The following is a 21,053-nucleotide window of genomic DNA, read 5'->3' as shown; positions in this document are numbered from 1 at the left end:
ACGTGACCTGTGCCCCACCCCCTTCCCGCTGTAGCCGGAAGTGCAGTAGCCGGAAGTGGAGGGTTAAAGGTCGCGGCAGAGGCTCTCTGGGAAGGTGTAGGAGGCCGCACGTGGACATCGTCGCCAGCGGGGAGAATGGTGACCCACTCCGCGCGGACCGCTTTCTCTAGCCGCTGCTGAATGAACGCCGCGTCACCGTTTTGTTCGGACATACTTCACCACGCCGGTCATAGGCGGCGGGGGGGGGGGGCGCTTCAGATCTCGTTCGCCGCTGGTCGTGGCCGCGGCCTGGTTCACTGCGCGGCGCATTGAACCACTGCGGTGGTGAATGATTTGAGAGCACCGATTATTCGGTGTCATTTAGCCTTGCTCAATCCGCTGATGGACGAAGGGCCTCGCCAAGCTGTCATCTCGAAATATCCTGCGATTTTTATTGAGCAATTGTGGGAAGCAATACGCGACTAACACCGAAATGTGGACACGGACTCGCCCCCACCCCTTGGCTCGTTTCGAGAGTGTGGGGCAGAGGTCGCAACCGGGTACCCGATACCCGTACCCTACCCGATACCCGGCTACCCGTACCCGGCTGGGTACGGGTAGCCGTTTGCGACCCTGGTGGGGCCGGGTACGGGTAGGCCGTGAGTCACTGGTGAGTAACCGTTTGTCACTCATTTCGGGTAGGGTACGGGTAGGGAACGAGTACCCATACCCGGCCGGGTACGGGCACCCATTTGCGACCCTGGTGCGGCCGGGTACGGGTAAGGAATCAAAACCCGTTTGCGACCTCTGGTGTGTGGGGGGGGGGGGTAGACGCCGACGCGGTGTGAGAGAGCGAGTTCAGGGTGACGCTTGTCATTCCCCGCGTTTGGCGTAACGTTGCTCATCCGCTGCTGTTGTCTGTCACCGTTCCCAGGGCAAGGCTAAGAAGACCAAGAAGTTCGCGACGATGAAGCGCATGATCAACCTGCGGGACGAGCGCCTGTACGTGGTTCAAGCAAACACCGCGACGTCGAGCTTCGCAGTAGCCTTGCTGCATCGTTCGCCTTGCTGACCCTCTTCTCGATTAAAACTCTGTTAGACGTGGCGAGATGCTATCTCCCTCGCCTTATATGCAAGGAGGTCGTGGGTTCGATCCCGACCCTCTCACTCCTGCTGTATATTTGGAGTTTGCGTGTATCTCTGTCCGTGGTCGCGTGGATTTTTCTCCAGGTCCCTCCACATTTCAAATCAACGTGCATTTCGAGTATTTGGCTGCAATACATTTCCATGTGATGAACCACTTTGGTGGCCAGATCGCTTCTGAAAGAGCTGCATAGCTCAGTGGGCCTTACCTGGTATAATAAAAAAAAAATCGTCTTAAGATATCGGCAAAATACAGTAGATGCAAATAACCTTACCAAAGTCACGTCATTTAGAGTAAAATTAACTACACCGTGTAATTTACAAAATACTCATTAAATTACATTTAAATCGCGTGTAAAGCTTAAACTCGGGCCAACAGTCCACGTAGGCGACACGGGAGACCGTGATCCCTGTATGCACGCTTGTCAAGAATAGTTTTTACCCTTTCTGGCAATAAAACAGGAGGTGTTAAGATGTTAAACCACCAAATTTAAACCTTTTGCAAGGAGTGATGGCTGCATTAACCACATATACTTGTGGTAAACATGCAAACAAAACACATGCTCTGATAGTGTATGCATTGTCCACACCAGAGACAGCTTTCTTTAGAGCCTAGTCTCAAAGTGTTAGCCCAGAGGACGCCAAAAGGTGAACAGCATAAAGACCATGCACTATGAGGGCATCCTCTGGTCTAACACCGTTTGAGACAAAAGAAAGCTGTCTCTGGTGTGGACCAATCCGTTTCAAAGACAATGCATCATCATATACTACCAGAACATGTTTTTGTTTGCATATCCACCACAACTACCGTGCGTGGTTAATGCAGTAACATGATTCCTTGCAAAATGTATCTATTTTGTGTTTTAATGCCATGTTTCATTGCCAGAAAGAGTAAACCTATTCTTATATTGTGATACTGGCAAGCGAGGTCCCATGACGTTGTTTTTGTCACTTTTCTGCAGGAAAGCCAAGGACCGGGTGAAGCCGAAGGAGATCAAAAAGAAGAAGGACCTGAACGCCATTAAGGAGGTGGACGCGTGAGTCGACCTTTGTCCCCCGTTCACCCTGCGAGCCGCTGGACGCGAGCAGATTATGAAGTTGTATTTACTGTCCTTGGGGCCGACCGTGATATTGGAAATTGCCTCGCGCCGTGTCCCCCCTGGGTCTGGACTGCAGGCCCCAGTACCCGTCGTGTCTGTTCTTCCAGTACAACACCCAGCTGGGTCCCCCCTACTATGTACTCGTCGACACCAACTTCATCAACTTCTCCATCAAAGCCAAGCTCGACGTCATGCAGTCCATGATGGACTGCCTCTACGCCAAGTGTACGACAACTTGTGTTTGCGTGTGGGTGTCTTGTGTGCGAGTTTGTGCGCACGTGGTTTGTGTGTTTCGTGGTTGTGGTGGTGTAGTGGTTTTGGCACTGCGCTACAATTTCCGACGACCTGCGTTTTGATTTCTGGTCACGGTTTATATCAGTGGAAAGTGACATCTGAACCAGTCCTGGACCTCCGTAGGTTGAGTGTGCGTGTGTGTGTGTAAATGCGCAGAAGTGTCGTGTTTAGCATGCTGTGCTATGAACCCAGCAGCCTGAGTTGGATTCCCGCTCAAGACCAACACCAGTAATGATTATCTGAACCGGTCCTGGGCCTCCCATAGGTTGACTTGGCTTCAAATTGGTGCCTGGTACAGTGTGTAAAGATCACCGCTTGGGAGACAAATGCGGCCGGGGGCGTGGTGCTGGCCACCCACTCCCGAGTATGCCATGCCAACCTTCATAGGTGCTCGCGAACTGCACTTGCCATAACAGTATGATTGGGCTAATTGGGAGCTGTGTGTTCAGTGCTGGTACATGTGGTTTGACACGTGTGCATTTTGCTTGGACTTGGCAGGTGTTCCTTGCATCACCGACTGCGTCATGGCCGAGCTGGAGATGCTGGGACTCAAATACAGAGTGGCGCTCAGGTGGGCCGAGCTCCCGACTCGCACACCCCAAAACATTACCGTATTTTCCTGCAAATAGCCCGCATACGCATATAACCTGCAGACGCATATCCCCCACAAAAATTGCGTAAAACTAATTTCAGATAGCCTGCACCTCCATATACTCCGCATGCATTCATATCTTTGACGTCGTTACCGCAGCTTAATTCCATCATATTAATACGAAGTTTACGTTTGTAATACATTCCACTATCAATTGTTAACATTAAAATCATAACGTGCATAAAGAAAAAAACTAACCGGAAACGAGTGAACTTAAAACAGTAAATAAGTAAAGGTAAATATCCAATAAGTAACACATAACTGGTAGATAAGTAAGTACAGTTTTAGCACTGGTAGATTGCGCACTGCGCAGACAATAGCGGCACTACCGTAACGCCGTTGCCCCCCCACCTCTCTCTCTCCCCAGCTCTCCCGTCGCCGGTAAACAGTGTGCGCACTTCAAACATTGTCGTTTCATTGTACAATCAATTCGAATAATTTAAATCGTGATAACATGTGCAATTTTAGTGTGAGTGGTTTATTCAGCAGTGTCTTAGTCAAAGGTAAGTTTTGCATAGTGGATAGTCCTACCATGAAAACATTAAACGAGTTATGACATGTCACACGTGCAAAATATTTGTGGAATAGCCCGCACCTCCATATACCCCGCAGGGTCTTGATTTGTTTGTAAAAAGTGGTATACCACGCGGGTTATATGCGGGAAAAAACGGTGGGGCCGCATAGCGTTGAGGAACGAACCCAGCGACGTGAGTTTGATTCCTGTGTGCGTGCACGTGCGTGGCATAGCTGTGCACGTGCACGGTGCCTCTGCATGAGTGCACATGCATCAGTGTGTGGTCACTCAGAATCATAATATTTATACTCGAGGAATCCGATGAGCTATAAAGCTCGTTTTCATAGATGTCCAGTAGGGGCGGTTAAGGAACGTTACGACAGACAATACAAATACGTGATAGCAGTGCAAAGTATAGGAAAGGTAAACCAATCACTTCAAAATATACACAAAAAAACATCAATTTTCATCTTGCAAGATAAAGCCCAGAGGTATTAGCTTATTTTTCAAAAGCGACCTGGCCACAAATGATGGTTCAACAAAGTGGCTCATCACCTGGGTCTGTTCCGTGACCTCCTCCCGGCGTGCCTTCAACACCTAATGTGGCCTCAAAGTGCACCTAGCATGACACCAGCGCCATGATGACATCACCGCCACTTAGTGGTGAACGGCAGTTGTTGGTCCATACGTGTCCGCGGTGCGTGCTCATGTGTGTGTGCTCATGTGCTTGCATCATTGTGTATGTGCGTGTGTGCAGGATCGCTAAGGATCCTCGCTTCGAGCGGCTGCCCTGCTCACACAAGGGCACCTACGCAGACGACTGCCTCGTGCAGAGAGTCACACAGGTACACACGGGCATGCGTGCTTGTGGACATGCAAGGGGATACACAGTACACAGGGCATACATAGGGGTCACCTAGGTTTTTTTACAGGAGGATATAGGGGACACAGGTGTATATTTTTTTCACAGGGATAGGCAGGCGACATGGGTACATTGGGAATGCAGGTTAATTGGGAACACGATTAAGTAGGGTTATAGGTACGCAGAGATTGAACACATTCCTGCGGAGGGAGCTGGTAGGAACGTTGGGTTGCTCGGTCAATGGCCAGGGTCAACGGCGGCGTGGTGTATTCCTTAAATATGCCCGACTGTGAGGGCGGGCACAAGCCGGCGTGAGTAGGTTAAACGTTGAGTTTTATAAGGGCACCATGGGGTGACCAGCCCCTCCCCACCCAGCCCCACCCCTCCCACCCCCCACCCAGCCCCACCCAGTCCCACCCTCCCCACCCAGGCCCTCCCCACCTGGCCCCTCCCCACCCCTCACATTTTTGGATGCACGACGGATGGATGGACACAATAATCCCATGTGGGCTGGTGTGACCGAGAGGTTCCTACCAGTAAAAAGGTTCATAGGGGACATGAGAGTGCAAAGAGCATCATCAGAGGTATTTAGGGGTGCATAGGGATCAGGAGTACATCCGTGCTGTCGACTGCCACCTGCCCCAGTCCAGGCAAGAGAACTTTCTCTGCTCTTCCAAATGAGAATCTCATCATCACGGTCCATGGGCAGCTCGCCCGTAGGTGTCCACTGCACATTTCGTTATTTGTAAACACTTTCCTCTGTTCTAGATTTGAAGCTTTCGTGACTGCAAGGATTCATACTCTTAGGTTTTTTTCAGTAAAGTCACGTAGGTAAAAATAAATAATAAAAATAATCGAAAATAATAATAGAAATAAAATAATAAATCACGACGTTTCGGAGGCAACACAAGTCGCCGTCATCAGGTGGGACCGTCACAGCTAAATTTACTGTATCAAGTGAGGCAAAATTCCAAGAGACAAGCTCTTAAATACAAGTTAAGGGGGAGGGGCTTATCTGAATGTGGTAGCCAATGAATGGAACGTGTTGGGGGTGTTTTGTGTGAATATGCTCACGCAGTGCCACATCTCTATGGCACCAATCTCTGATGTCGTTAAGCCATTCATTTTCTGTTCGGACTTAACTCTTTTGTCCGGTTCCTTCCATTTTTTCCAAACAACAACTTTCATTTTCCTGTTGTCCACCCGACATATGTGGTCCAAATCGTGCCAGTTTTCTCCTCAGCATTGCCTGCAATCAGGTCGTCTTCTTTGTGCAATATTTTCCTCACTTAGCGCGTGTCTGTGATTTGATAAGTTATCCTCCTTTCAGTTTAACACGTCGTCTTTCGTGACCAGTATCATCCATAAGAGGGTTTTTTGGGTTCGATCGTGTAAATATATAAATGTGTCGTTAAAACCCGCCACCACCCGCCACAGCCAACTGAGTACCCGAATCCGAGTACCCAGATTGTAAATGTTGTGGCTTGGCTCTCCAACACACCGGTGTGCTGTACTATTATACTACACTATACACTACTACACTGTACACTACACACTACTACACTATACACTCTACACTATACACTACTACACTATACACTACTATACTACACTATACACTACACACTACTACACTATATACTACACTATACACTACTACACTATACACTACTACCATATACACTACTACACTATACACTACTACACCACTATACACTACACTATACACTACACTATACACTAGTGCTGTACTAGTGACAAATTGGCCACGTTCTGTTTACGTGACAACCCTTACTAGTTGGCCGTTTCGGGTGGTGGCGGGTTTTAACGACACATTCATATATTTACAGGATCTAACCCAAATAAATAAGTAATATTTAAAAATACTTTTTTTAAAAACACACTTTAATGAAATGTACCGTACGAGTAATGGCAGAACTCCACGACTCCAGGAAGTGGCCCCGAGGCTTGCCATAACGTAAGGGGCCGTGGTGATTTACAGCCAACGTGGACAATTAGACCCAAGCCGAAACATAACATAAAAAAGATTGTTTACATTTTTTTTTTTATGATAGAATATAGTATTGTCACCAGTATGACATAAGTATACCAAGTTTGCAGTCGATAGCACATTGGGAAGTGGGTAAAAATTGAGTTACAATATTTTTTGAGGATACGACAACAGAGTGAGTTAAATAAAAAGTGTATGAAAAAAAACCTATCCTCCTTTACCCAAAATCAACGTTCCATTTGCTGCACTGCCACCTCTTGGCCAGCTTGCAGCCCAGCAGGCTTGGGAGTTTCACAGATCTGCGCGATCCAGCGAGCCGGATTGTAGATGCTAGAGTTGATAGCGATGCGATGGTTGTGCAGATTCTTTGCTACACTGCGTGGTGGTGCTGGATACGAATGTGAGGGGTTTGTGTCTGCACGTGTCTCTGTCTCTCTGCAGCACAAGTGCTACATCGTGGCAACAGTCGACCGTGAACTGAAGAGGCGAATCCGCAAAGTCCCTGGAGTCCCCATCATGTACATCTCCAACCACCGGTGAGTAACGGCGCACACAGTGTGCACCACAACAACAACAACAACCGCCATTCGCCACTAAGTGACGGTGACATCACCACGACGCTTGTGCCAGGCCATGTGCACCTTGAGGCCACGTGAAGTGTCGAACGCCCGCTGGAAGATCACGGGGCAGACCCAGCAGGTGCTACGGGTCGACTGAGATGACTGGCTGATACACCACCTGTGCCCCCTACTGTGCCACCACTACACGCACACAACCCCCCACGATACATGTGTACACACACACTATTCTACACCAATCACCATACACCCCACTATTCAACACACCACCGTGCACCCACCACACTTTGCACCATGCCATGTCACACTACAGACACCATATGCATGCTTTAATCTACTACATTGTCCACAAACTGCCCGCCAACATACACACACACATTTAGAAACATGCGTTTAGAGAATTTGGCTGCTGTACATTTCTACATCAGGCACTTTTATAGCTATAATTTGTGGCCAGGTAATTTCTGAAAAAGAGCTGTATAGCTCAGAGCCTGACTTGGTAAAATAACAAAAAGGTTTTGTTTATTTGACACACGCGTGCACACACCACTACACATGGACACTCACCGAAACGTGGTGCCGTTCTGACCTCTGGGCAGTGGCGACGCTGCCACACTGGTCACCACCCAGCTTGTTGGGCCCTGTGCACACTCTGCAGGTCACGCGTAACCCCCCCCTTTTAGGGTCACCGCACCGGCACATGGCTCCGGGTGAGCGGAAGTGACATTCGAGACGTTGGGACAGCAAGCAAGTTGCTGTGTTGCCGTTGACTTTGCACACAAGAAGCTGCTGAATTGTTTGCCTGTGCAAGCCTTGATGCTCATTATCCACTCCCTCGCCCTCCCTCCCCCACCTCTGCCCAGGTACAACATCGAGCGCATGCCAGATGATTTCGGAGCACCCAGGTTCTGAGATGCTGTGCCCTTTCCGCTCTCTTCCTCTCGCGTCGCGGATTCGAACCAATCTTACCCTGTCCTGGTGTACCCTGAGTATAACTGGATCGATAAAGTCCGTGCATGACCTGGCATAGGAGTTGTGCTAAGAATGACGAAGGGTGATTGTTCAGTTGAAAGTATTTTATTGTTTAGGGTCGAGCAAATTTCCTTTCCGAGTGGTGGATCAACTGTTGTTTTTCCAGAAAATACTGAAACATGGATGCACATCTTGAAAAATCCAGAGACATTTGGAGAGAGTAAAAACAGAGAAATCTAAACAGCCATACAACACTCACCAGACCTGGCGCCTCCTAGTGCCCTGCATTCTGCTCACCGTTCCATATTTGCCAAACACCCGAATCGTATAACCCGCATCATCAAGAGGTTGTTTTTCATGTCCGAGGATATTATCTTTCATCATTGTATAACTGTATATATAAATGCCTGTGGAATAAAACAAACTTCAGCCCACAATTTCCTTCCATGCTCTGACTTTATTGAACTTTAAAAAAATAAAAATGAACGAACTTAAATTAACACTTAAAATTGTACACAGCGTTAACTTAAAAAGTAACAGACGGCCGTTTGACAAAATACGTCGCCAACCTGCGAAGACAACCATCTGCGGTGTGGTTGTGGATGCACAAGGCAGAGTTTGAGACGTGAACGGTCGTGGTCTGTGATGAGATCTCGATGCTTTAAACACAAACCTCGAGTCTTCATGTGCCACTGACGGATGGGGGGGGGGGGGGAGGCACATGCATTGACATGGGGGGGGGTCCAAAAACCCCACAAATATTCACACAAGTGCTTGGCTCATCACTCTCAACAGATGCCTGTTGCAGCGATGGTAATTCTCCTTTGCGGAGATCTATTTGCAGTGACCAGCATTCACCAAGGGAGATCTGTTAAAGCAGTGTTCTTCACATTTTCAGATGGGGGTGGTACATTTGCCAATAAGGCATCAGCAGTGTGAGGGCTGCCACACATTTGAAACCATTGGGGATTTGACAGCACGAAAGACCACCAGGGGCTTTGCAATGAAGAACGCTGAACTAGAACGCCATTCGCTCCCATGGAGCTCGCAAGCAGTTCCTGCCGGGTTGAGATGCGGCCAAGGTGGCTTCGATGGGGGCGCGAGGTGGCGAGATTGCTTCACGGATCTCCTCGAAAGGGAATGTTGGGTTGCTCCAGCAGCAGAACGCAATGGGAATGGTTCCTGACCGATGTCCTTTTTGCAGTGCTTCAAGTGTTTACAATAAGCGCCGGAATAAAATAAATTAAGTTACAGGTCCCACGAACGTGCGCACAGCGTACAAAAATAAAAAAAATAAATCGAGGAACTCTGCGCGTTGACACATGGCAAAGAGACTTCATTGATGGAAGCAGCGGGGGAGAGACAAAGGTCCACTCTTTTACAATTCAAATAATTCACTCCCAACTGTTATAGGACTCATGTTAACCACTACGGTACGTTGCCTAGGAGGCGTGTTCGCAGCTTTTTAGTTTGTTTATAATCTTAAATGCGTCTATACACGGGTACTCTTTGGTTCTTTCGGTATTGTCACGTAGGTAGAAAATAAAAATAAATCACGTTTCGGGCACAACACAAGCGTCCGTCATCAGGTGGGACAACCACAGCAATTGTTTCTTGATTTATTTTATTTTCTACCTACGTGACTTTACCGGAAGAACCAAAGAGTAGAGATCCCTGCAGTCACGAAAACTTCAAACATAGATTATACACGGGTACCAAGCGGAAGAGAGAGAGAGATACAAGCCAGGGCACAGGTCAGTCTGTCGGCGAGCAGGTTTGCCAAACGTTGAATCCTTGCCGGCAAAACGAAACCCAACTCGTACAAACGTCTCAAAAAGGTCGCAGTCGTAAAGCACTTCAAAGCGACATACATTACAAGCGAGGCAAGCCAGCCCAACACGACGACTTGTGTATATACAGTACAGGCATAATTTAAAGCAGTTGTTGGTGTAATGGAGTGTTTCTTAGGCAAGGCAGTCCCTTTAGCGGCAACTGCGTACACGGGTTTCTAATGTATTGCATTTACAGCTGAACCTTAGAACAGTCCGTGGTAACATTACAAGTTCGGCAAGCCATGTGGCTTCTCTGCAAGCGGCCCACATTTTAAAGAAGGCCGCAACAACAGCGTTAATGTAAAGGTGTGTGGGTCGGCCAGGTAAAGTGTCATAGGCTTGTAGTTTAAATCCGTTTCATAGCATCGCAAGTCAGCCACGCCAGCACACTTCATGGAGCCTGTTGAGTCGAACCATGTGTGTTGAAAGATTAAGGTTTCCATAGGCCAGCTAGCTGGGCGTTGCCAAGACGTGTACTTTAATGCAGTTATATACAGGAGTGGCGTTACGAGCTAGGCAAAGCCAGTCCATTTAAGTTATACATTTTTGTTGGCCTGTGCGTTTTCAAACATGGATTTCTCCAGTACAAAATAAAGTAATCAGACGAGTAATCAAGCAATCAGATTTTGTTCCAATTAAACCACCACGTATGGAATTACACGATACAAGTGAGAAATGCACGTGTGTGTGTCTGGTGTGTGTGTCTTGTGTGTGTGCGTCTTGTGTGTGTGTCTTGTGTGTGTGCGTCTTGTGTGTGTGTCTTGTGTGTGTGTCTTGTGTGTTCGTGACGCGCTTCTGCCAATGGCCAACGTCAGCGACGGTTATCTGAACCGGTCCTGGGCCTCTCCTAGGTCGACTCAGCCTTAAACAAGTACCTGGTGCGGTGTGTAAACATCGCCAGTGGGAAGACAAAGGCGGCCGGGCATGGTCCTGCCCATCTTCCCCTTCACGTGCCGTGCCAGCCTTCGTAGGTGCTCACTAACAGCACTTTCCCCAGCAGTCTGTTCAAGTCTGTCCAGGGGGATCTTTGTCTTTCGTGTGTGCGCGCAAGTACGCGGGCGTGTGTCTGTGTGCACGTGCGCATGTGGCTGCCTGTGTGTGTGTGGCCACGTTGGAAGGCAAGGCAACGGACATTAGAATGGCTCAGAGCGGGGCAGTCGCGAATTGCAGCAGCACACAGCCAGGCACTCGCGCGGTCCTGTGCACAAACACCCCTCGCCGCACGCTCAACAAAGCAGGGGGGCGGCAACGCTGTATCTCTCTCTCTCTCGAGCGACGAAGGGTCAGTCATCCCGCACGTCGCATCGCGGAGCGCGCAGTGCGACTGCACGTAACGAGACGTCGACCAAACCCGGTTGGCTACGCTCACGACACTTGCGCACGGATTATCCGCGCGTTGAGAGTCGATTATTCGTGATATGTGCAAATTATATGGAAGTCGTGCGCGCTTGCTCTGAGGCTCCCGGAGCAAACGACACAGTCCGGACAGAACAAACAACACAACAAAACAATAGATTATTGAATTGGATCGCCACCCACCTTCTGCACGGTACAGTTTTGCGTCAACGTCCAGAGTTCAATTGTAATTTCCCCCCCCACCCCCTATTTCGTCAAACAACGACCTTGCCGTCGGTGCTCTCGCGATGTCATTCGCGAGAGCAGCAACAGTCGCCCCCCTCCCGCAGCTCGTGCAGTCGCGGCTGGGTCATCGCGTCGCCTCAGCAGGGGAAAGGGCGCGGAGGGGAAAGGGCGCGGAGGGCAAAACCCCCACGGAACCGGGCCACGCTTCTCACCGAGTCACTCCCCGCAAGGCCAACCTCCACCCGGCGCCAGAGGGCGATCGTTCGCGCGCTCGGCTCTACAAAAAGAAAGAGCAGCTCGCCACCTTGCCGACGCTCCGACAAAAAAATTAACGTGTCAAGGAGCAGCCTTCGTTAGCCACGTTCCGTGAGACTCTGGTTCAAATGCCACCTCGGGTGGTGGAGGGTCTTGACAACACAAATCTGGCTAGATCATTATTCGCACCCAACATAGCCAACCGTGCTAATTGGATATGCGGGGAGGGGGGGGGAGGTCAACAATTATTACTCGGCGTAACCCAAAAATCAATCGTGAATAATTACATTTTTCTTAGGTTTTTTCGGTAAAGTCACGTAGGTAAAAAACTTAATTAATAAAAGTAAAATAAAAATAAAATCACGATGTGATTTTCTTTTTCTTTTAAAAATCTAAATTAATAAATGTAAAATAAAATCATGGTGTGATTTTATTTTATAAAATCACGAAGTGATTTTATTTTAATTTTACTTTTATTAATTTAAATTTTTTACCTACGTGACTTTACCGAAAAAACCTAAGAATATGAATGCTTGCAGTCACGAAAGCTTCTAATCTAGAAATAATTACATTGGCTGCGAAAACCTCCGTGGACGAGTTAAAACTCGTCCTTCCACGTCTGCTGGTCTACGGTCACGTTAAACCAAGTGGCTGACTGACCTCGTGGTCCGTGTGCTCACCTAGCCGGCTGGCACGGGGTCAACAGCTGCAACTGCCGCCACAGCCGTGCACGAGCATGCGGCGTTACGAGTGACCACAGCATGCGGCGTTACGAGTGACCACAGCATGCGGCGTTACGAGTGACCACAGCACACGGACACTCAGGTCGCGACGCCTCGGGTCGCGAGTTAAACATCTCAATTGGGGAATGACTCGGCCCATCATCCCACCGGGGTTCATAAAGTCACATCACTTTGCAGAGGACAACGACTTGTTAACTTCCCACAGAGGACTGTCCCTGCCATGGGAATGCAGAATTTCCTCCACTGATTCTGGGTTGCCTAATGTTCGGTTAACCAAGGGTCCAAATGTAATGATGGGTCTCGATGGGCGTATTCCTGTTCTAGAGATTCAGAGGCTCTCTGCTGAAGTAAGAGCTTGTCTCCTTTGGCAACCCTAAGCAGTGCTGAAAATTCCACATTCCCATGCTGAGGACCAGTTTATCCATAGCGAGACCAATGCTGACTTCACTCAATTTCTGACACCCAAGAGCAGGGCTTGGCAACACGCGGCAACCGGAGCTGCAGGCGGCTCTCAAAGCGCAACTTCATGACGTTATTTATTAAGCGCCACCGCCTCGAATTCACGTGGCACTGCGGCTCTTCAAATATAGACATTGTTACCGAATCTGAAAAAAATGGCTATCCTTGTTAGTTTGGTTGCCGACCTCTGCCCGAGTCGACTTCAGAACGGGATTTGAACTTGCGACCCTCCGGAATGCGAACCGAGCGCCTCTTAGCCACGGCACCAGCCGAGTTAGCGGGCGCTGGTTCACGACAGCGACGCGTGGGGCGAGCGGAGTGGCGGAACGGCGTTGCCCTCTTTTGCCCGGGAGGTTGACGGACGCGTGCTTAGCGAGCAGTGCACTGGTCACTTACCGACGTGCATATATATATACACATAAAAATCAACGTAATAAATTAACGTATACACATTATGTACACGAGGGAAGGTAAATAAATGCTGTCAATAAATATACACAATTGCAGGCTTCCATGGAGGGAAAGCAAATGAACATTCAACACCAACGAGTTTAAACTTCGACAACAGAAACTGTTAACTCCGCGCCACCGACAGCCCTTGACTCGCGAGAGGACATCAAGCAGCACACGGCCCCACCAATCTCACAAAACAAACCCCCGGCTTCACTCAACCCCTCCCGCCATTGCATTGTCGAACTGGAGCGATGAGAACCACTTCTCCACCGTCGCACGCTCTAACCCGACCGCACCACCACGAATTGCATCGTCCCAAAAAATGTTGTTGTGAACGATTTCGCTAAAGCCGTTCTGCATCATCTCGCGTACACAGGGGCCCATGACCTTGCTCGTGCGAGAGGTTTTTTTTTTGCTACACATATTAGCAGCTACCTTTAACTCACAGCAGTGAGTTTATCAGCTAAGGTTTCCACATCTGCAGCATTCACTCATCCAAGCAGCTGTACTAGGGTGTTTAAAACTATTAAGCATCACCGCTTGTATGGCCATCGTAACCAGGTTGAACTTGTAAAAATGAACCCGTGCAGGCCCAAGTTCTAACCTGGTAAGACCAGATGTTAGTAATTGGGTTAAATCTGGCTTTCATCTGGGTGGTCACCACCAAGCTCCACAATTTTATCCGAACCAGAGCGTGTCGGTGACCACCATATGAAAAAAATTAACTCCGTGACTCTGACCTCTTAAATATTCACAACTTCTTCAAACCGGTTGCATTTGCACTAAACGTTTAATAATAAAAAAAAAACGAAAAAGGGCGGCAAAAAAAATGTAAACGTTGCCTTAATAAAACCTAAACCCCACTTGGCTGCAAATCTCCTCCTCGGGCACCTGGCTGAGCTGGCTCAAGAGAAGACGACAGCGACCGAGGGACGACGCTTTGGGGCCTTCTACGGCATCCGCGCAGACTACGTGGCGTCAGAGACAACCACAAGTGGTCACAGTAGAGTGGGTTCTACCACTGCGCAGGTTTTCGTGGTGTCATTCTCCGATGCGTTTTCTTGTACAATTCACTTCCTGAAGAAGCTGTCGGCGTGTAGAGAGGAAACGTCGGACGTCGCGCCGAGCAACGAACGTCTTTCTCAACCCCAAGGCGCATCGCAGCGCTGTCCGTGGTTACATTAGTTCGGCGATTACGATGCCTCCATGGCGACAATTCATCTCTGGCGATTTTTTTTTTACCAAAATCTGCCGCAACATGAGAACGCACGCCGCGGGACTCGGCACAACGTTTGGCAGAATCGATGGCTATCGAGTTGTAATTTACGAAACGTGGTTGCTGAGAAGTCGCCTGCGATGAAAGCGGATTATCAGGTATAGCGGAGTCAACGGTCTCAGCCCGGTCAAAAATGACGGAACAAATGACGGCACAAAATTTGGTACGGCACTTGATTTGGCTAAATTATCAGCTCAGAATTGAAGTGATTTGTTTTACCGTCGGGCAGTGAACTCTCATGTGCCAGGCCGGGTGCAACACGTGCCGCTCCCTACTGTGGGGACGAGCAGAGGTCACGTGAATGAAGGTTATGGAGCAATGCCCTGGCCATTATGTCACTCAGATGTAATCAGAATACTGCTATTTAGCATTTGTGATTTGCTTCCATTAACAAAAAAAATTCCCAAGTGATTCCAACTCAATTAAAGTTGGGAAACGACCGTGTCGGCAACTTGGGTTCATGCGAGGAAAGCAGCGGAGAACACACAAATCACGGCTCACAGCCTGGGAGGGGTTGCAATTTGTGATGTTAAATTAACTTAGCACAACGTTCTGATATTAATTATATGCGCTTGAATAATATGTAATCAGGGATTGTTTACTTGTCAAAAGTCACCCTCCAAACACTCACCCTATAAACTCTTCCTCGACCTTCCAGCCTCATGTTTCTTAGCCATGCGTCGAATGACTCGAGGGTTCACTGGAAATTTCATCTCAGCTGAAGAACTGGATCCCAGATGAACATGAAAATGGGTTTCTTGCATTGATTTAGTTCCAGAGGCAAGGCCGGATATCCAGAGACACGACTCAGCAATTCTATGCCTCATCCCCAAAATAACTTAGCTCAGATATCCTTCAAATACAGGGCCTCTGCCACATGGAATGACACTGCTTCTGCCCCACGTGAATCATCCGTGATCGAATTTCATTTCACATTTGTACGCTACGGCCAATGCTACTCATTTCACCACAACCTCACCGTCGCTCCATCATCCTGCGTCTCGTGTACATGTGGCAGGACCATTCGTAGCATCTCACCTACTCCAGAATGCACCACAACGGTAGAGATGTTTGCTCGACTCCTTCGAAACCTTCGTCATCAAAGTGCTTACGACAAAACAATCACAAGGATGACTCATTTGTTGTCCCGTCCGGATCATTCAACTCAAGCAGCTCTCTTCCTTCAATCAATAACAACAACAACTGCTGCTGCTGCTGCTGCTGAAACAGCTCCGATGCTGTAACTCCGTGGCTGGCCACTCACGGGGGCAATGTTGCGTGTTTTTATCGTACGCGGTCAACGCCAGCCCACCTTTTTTTTTAATTCGCTAGCAAATCGGGGAATGATTATCACGTCTTGTTTTCTAAAATATTTAAAACGTTAGTCGTGTGCATGCAGGTGCACGTAATGGATGCGCGATGGAATTGTTGTGAATTAAAATCCCATGTCGAGGGTAGGGAGATTCAGCCCCACGATTGCCATATCCTCCGTGGTGGAATAAAAGAAGTGTTCGCTTTGCGAGACATCAATGGGCAGTTGTGCTGGAGAAACCGCTTCCGCCATGGGAAAGTGGAATTTACAAACCGCTGACCCAGAGCTGCCAATGGAGAGATGAGCGACAAATTAAATGCGCTGGACAATCATAAAACACGAAACCCAATCGTTATCACCGCCTTGAAACAGACAAAGCATAGAGGAACGCCATAGCCGTGCACAATGACCACTTTTTGACGTTTTCTAAGAAAGTGTTAACGGCAAAATTTGGCGAGTTTTCGGGAGTTTGTGCTTGTACACCGATGCCAATGCAGACCTTGGTGAAATATTCGTAATGCCATTTTGTCGCTTCAAAGTGCGTCGATGTCGGTCAACGTAAACGTCTTCACGGCAACCACTCGGGCGCCCAAAATAACGTCGGAACGCAAATTCACTCAAATCAAAGCTGCCTCACCGCGTGGCCGACCTAAATAAAGCATGCGCTCGTGGCTTTTATAAGTTTGCTTACGTTCTACAACCAGGTAAGGCCCACTGAGCGATACAACTCTTTTTTTTTAAATCCTTTATATTAAGTTCACTTGCTTGCTTGCTTAGGACCATGCAAATCTTTCGGTCGTTTTTTAACCCACTTCCCGTGATCCAATCGAGCTGACATTTTCCACACAAACTCGTTGTGCGTGACAATTAATGTTCGTGAAAAAAAAATTCCAAAATTTTACACTTTTTAGGACAAAAATATTATATTTAATTACCAATTGCTTAATGCTGCCATGCAATCATCTGACCCATAGGTGGCAGCCATCTCAAGCCAGAGGACGAGAGGACTCTAGCCGCCACGCATATAAAGGATTTATAGTGAAAAACTTTGTTTTTACGGGTTATACTTGTTAAGAAGTGACCTAGCCACACATGACAGCTCAACTAAGTGGCTTATCGCGTGCAAATATACAGCAGCAAACAACTCTAATCGTATGTTTATAAATGTGGAAGGGAAGCCCAGAGAAATATCCAGGCGACCATGGGGAGAGAGACATGCAACCGCCAAATATACAGGCATCAGTCAGGATCGAACCCACGACCTCCTGTATACCAGGCGAGGTAGTTAACATCTCACCACCACGGCGCCCATTTGGAACATCAGCAATGCACTCTCATTCTGCACACTACCTACAACAGGGGCTAAGGGCGCTGTGAAATTCACAGAACCGCGTCTCAGTTCATTCCAACTTTTGCTTCTCAGCCTTCCCATTAAAATGTCAACGAATTTCGGAAGAGTACAAACGTGCAGATTTGCTGCAACGAAAATTACCGACACGTAAATACGGGAGGGCGTTAGACGCACGGTCACCACACTGCCGTGATGCATGCGGATGTGAGGCCTACCTCTGGGATTCAGACGCACGTGCGTCGCTGTCTGCGCACACGCACGGTGCATGGGGTGACGCACTCAACGGTGGGCTGCGAATCGCGATCCGAGTGGCCACAGAGAGGTTACGGTGTCCTGCAAACTGCCTGCGAATTGTGTGTAGGTGCTACTTATGCGTACTGTGTACATGCACACATGCCAGCCGACTTGCAACCCTGCGTGTGTCCGTGCGTGCAAATGGGCACGTGTCTACACGCGTACACTCATGCATGTGTGCGTGCGCCATCACGTTAAGTAGTGCCGAGCGATACAGGCAATCACAATGCCGGAACGTGAGGGACACTGCGATACGCACACGTACCGAAGGCCATCTTGGGTATCGCTTAGCAAGCAACATCTGAGAATTGCCAAGCACAAAGATACTGGGCAATTGTAGACACACGCTTAAAAAAAATGTTTGCGCAATATCAATCAAATGACTTTTCCTCAGCAATACCATGGTACTTAAACAATAATTCCCTGCTCAAGCGAGCGGCACTCATTTTATCAACGTTGAAGTGATAACAACGATGGTGGAACACAATATGCCCGGCGACTGGGAGTTGAGCTCTTGAACCATGCGATTGCGAGTGGAGTGCTCTGCAGCGCAACTTGACCGGTCGTCGTTCGGTTTCGCGGTCACGCCAACGGTGCTCTCCCGCCACCGCATCAGCGACGAGCGTCGTCAGTTCCGGTGTCGTGGGCGTCGACTCCGACACCTGCAGGTATCGCTCAGCGCTACCGCATGCCTATTATATACACACACGCGCGTACTGGCGACCAACGCTCATCACATCTGCAGCGTAAATTACGGTGAACGAAGTCCGTTTCTAAACCCAAACATTGGCATCAAGCAATGCCGACCTCTCAACACTCCATCCCTTTCCCACAATGCTGCGCAAATTGTCAAACCTTACATCAGGTTTTCACTGCGTGCAAATGCTTTCTTCTGGTTGAATTAGCCTTGGAGAGGCCCAGGGCAGCTTCAGATGTTGTGCATCACAACTCGGAAGTGAACTTAAGTCGCTGGGATTGAAGCGCACTGCGCAAACCGCTACGCAGTAGATCCTCACTCGCACTTGCACACACATACACAGACACGCTCACAAGACACACTCAAGACCCACGCGTACGCACACGTGACCTTGGAAGCTAGCAGTTCTCGCGAGGCAAGCGGAGCTTAGGGGCGCCAGGCCGCCGGGCTATCTGCTCAGCTTGCTGCTGCGCTTGGGCCTCCCGTCCCTCACAGCGGCCGTCGCCGCCCTCTGCCCGACGATTCCTCCGCCGCCGGCGCCGAGCGGCTGACCGGCCGAGCCAAACCGCCCGGCGGTGCTGGCAGAAGTGGCGGTAGCAGCGCTTGCTTTAGAGGACACGCCGGCCCGTGCGGAGGGTCTGCGAGCGGATCCGGATACGTTGGAGGAGGAGCCAGGCCGGGCCTGGGAGGCCGTGCCGGTACCTCGCTGCGTGCCGGTGGTTGTTGTTGCGGCGGCGGCGGTGGTGGTCGGTGCTGCTGAGGACGTTGGGGCCCTGGCCGGGCGGGAGGAGGAGGAGGGAGGCGACGAGGAGGAGAGGGCGCCGTGCGAGGGCGAGCGGGAGGGGCGGCCGGGCGCGAGGGAGTCGGAGTGCGGCTCCGCGTGGTGACGCGTGTCCAGCCTGGAGGGCGGCAGCTTGTAGCGGCGCAGCCTGTGTTGCACGCGCACACGACAAAGGAAAAGATATAACCGATTCTTGGGGGGCAAGTGCTGTTGGCGAGCACCTGTTATTTAGGGTGCAGGTGGCCTTTAACGTGCTCATTAAAGGCTGAGTCGATCCAGGGGAGACTCCACACTGGTTAAGGTGTTCATCACCGACGTTGGCTGAAATCGGGAATCGTGTCTTTGGGACCGTGGTGCAGTGCAGTAAGGACACATCCACACAATTCCCTATACCTCTGCTGTAGCAGACCGACAGAGATTGTAACATCCGTGCAAACCTGAAACCACATTGGGGCTCTGCAAGCTTCTTCTCAGTGTGCCTGGCAAAGCAATGTTGAATAATTCTAGCCAGGACCTTTCCAGCACACGGAGGAAAGATATTCACGAGTATACTACATAATCCGTACAGTTCCACTTCTTAAGAAAGGGGGACCAACTGGGCATCCTTACAACACTGCAGAACCTGTCCTGTGGTCTAGGAGGTTGGGATGTACGTTGAACTTTTTTCACACCGTGCTTAGTCAACTGTGCTAATCGGAGGTGCGGGATGATAGCGTGGAGTGCAGGCTGCACACAATCGCCTTGGGCGGTCACCTCCACCCCAGGCGCTTTACCCAGTCTCAGGCTCCAGGGTCTTTCTCCGCACCTCCTCAGCAGATGGCACCACACCGACCGGCCACTTACCCCACCAATACCAACACCTGCCATTCGCCACCAAGTGACGGTGACATCACCATGGCGCGCGTGCCTGGCCAGGTGCACTTTGAGGCCACGTCAAGTGTCGAATGCTCGCTTACAGGAGGTCACGGGACAGACCCAGGCATCATGGGTTGACCGAGATGACTGGCAGACACACCAGCTGTGCCCCCTAATGTGCCAACTTACCCCACGCACGCACACACTCGGTGGAGGTTTGCCCATCGCTCACCGTGACTCCAGGGCCGGTCGGGCCGGCGGGCGCCCGGGAGGCGGGCGCGGCACGAACGCACGCGGCGACGACGGCGCTCGCGACGACAGCGACAGCGACACAGAACCCCCTCCTCCTCCTGCCGCCGCCGCCCCATCCCCGCTTGGCGTCACGGGCCGTGGAATCCGGCTACGTTTGCCTCCGCCGGCACCGCCGAGCCGTCTGGAAGGGGAACCCGGCCTGACGGCGGGGGGTGGCGACAACGATGACGACGGTGCCGGTGAGCGCGATGGCGCCAGTGGCGGTGGTGACGATGGAGACGGAGGCGAGGAGGAGGTGGCGGCGGTGGCGGTGGCGGCGGCGGTGGGAGCGAGGGCGATCGGCGAAGCCGCCTCGGTGTCCGGGCGCGCGTCGCCCTCGGCGAGCAGCAGCAGCGACACGTGGAGCCGCTGCTGCTGCTGCTGCCGCCGCTGCCGCTGCTGCTGCTGCTGCGGGAGCCGCCCCACGCCCTTCTTCATGCGCAGCAGCTGCTCCTTGGCCGAAGGTGGCGGAGGTGAGGAGAGCTCCGAGGCGGATTCGTTGCGGCTCGATTCCCACCCACGGAGGAGGAGGGGCAAGCCGTCGTGCAGCGAGCGTTGTTTGGCGTCGCCCTCCGCGTCCGAAAAGACGTCCGGCTCAGCTCCGTTGAGCGCCGCCGGGCTTTCCGAGCGAGGCTCCGCCTGAGCAGGAGGTCAAGGGCAAGGTCAGGAGGTCGCCGAGTGCAATGCCGGTGATTGTACCACAACATTGAGGGCATCGCTGCCTTCCTTTCTCACGACCCAGACATTTGTTGGGACAGTTAGGTTCTT

The 21,053-nt window shown here is 50.4% G+C and overlaps 2 protein-coding genes across 2 annotated transcripts in view; one reads left to right on the top strand and one right to left on the bottom strand.

Annotated features, from left to right (window-relative positions):
* Positions 1–8,542, top strand: FCF1 (FCF1 rRNA-processing protein). Its single transcript, XM_078608684.1, has 8 exons — positions 1–138; positions 914–981; positions 2,085–2,159; positions 2,299–2,447; positions 3,015–3,087; positions 4,440–4,527; positions 6,997–7,091; positions 7,997–8,542. The coding sequence occupies exons 1-8, from the start codon at positions 136–138 to the stop codon at positions 8,043–8,045; spliced, it is 600 nt and encodes a 199-aa protein (XP_078464810.1). The 5' UTR covers positions 1–135; the 3' UTR covers positions 8,046–8,542.
* The window catches only part of LOC144728931 (uncharacterized), a 46,300-nt gene continuing 33,789 nt past the window's right edge, over positions 8,543–21,053 (bottom strand). Inside the window, 2 exon segments of the mRNA XM_078608685.1 lie at positions 8,543–19,287; positions 20,227–20,924. Of these exon segments, the coding sequence (XP_078464811.1) occupies positions 18,807–19,287; positions 20,227–20,924 (1,179 nt within the window). The 3' untranslated portion in view covers positions 8,543–18,806.

Source organism: Lampetra planeri, chromosome 30 (genome assembly GCF_965212315.1).
Source record: "Lampetra planeri chromosome 30, kcLamPlan1.2.h2, whole genome shotgun sequence".
Taxonomy (NCBI): Eukaryota; Metazoa; Chordata; class Hyperoartia; order Petromyzontiformes; family Petromyzontidae; genus Lampetra; species Lampetra planeri.
This window is presented reverse-complemented; position numbering and strand designations above follow the sequence as displayed.

Coding starts and splice junctions, on each gene's coding strand:
- FCF1 (XM_078608684.1), top strand. Junction 2,160..2,298: donor GCCATTAAGGAGGTGGACGC/GTGAGTCGACCT, acceptor TCTGGACTGCAG/GCCCCAGTACCCGTCGTGTC. Junction 2,448..3,014: donor GGACTGCCTCTACGCCAAGT/GTACGACAACTT, acceptor TGGACTTGGCAG/GTGTTCCTTGCATCACCGAC.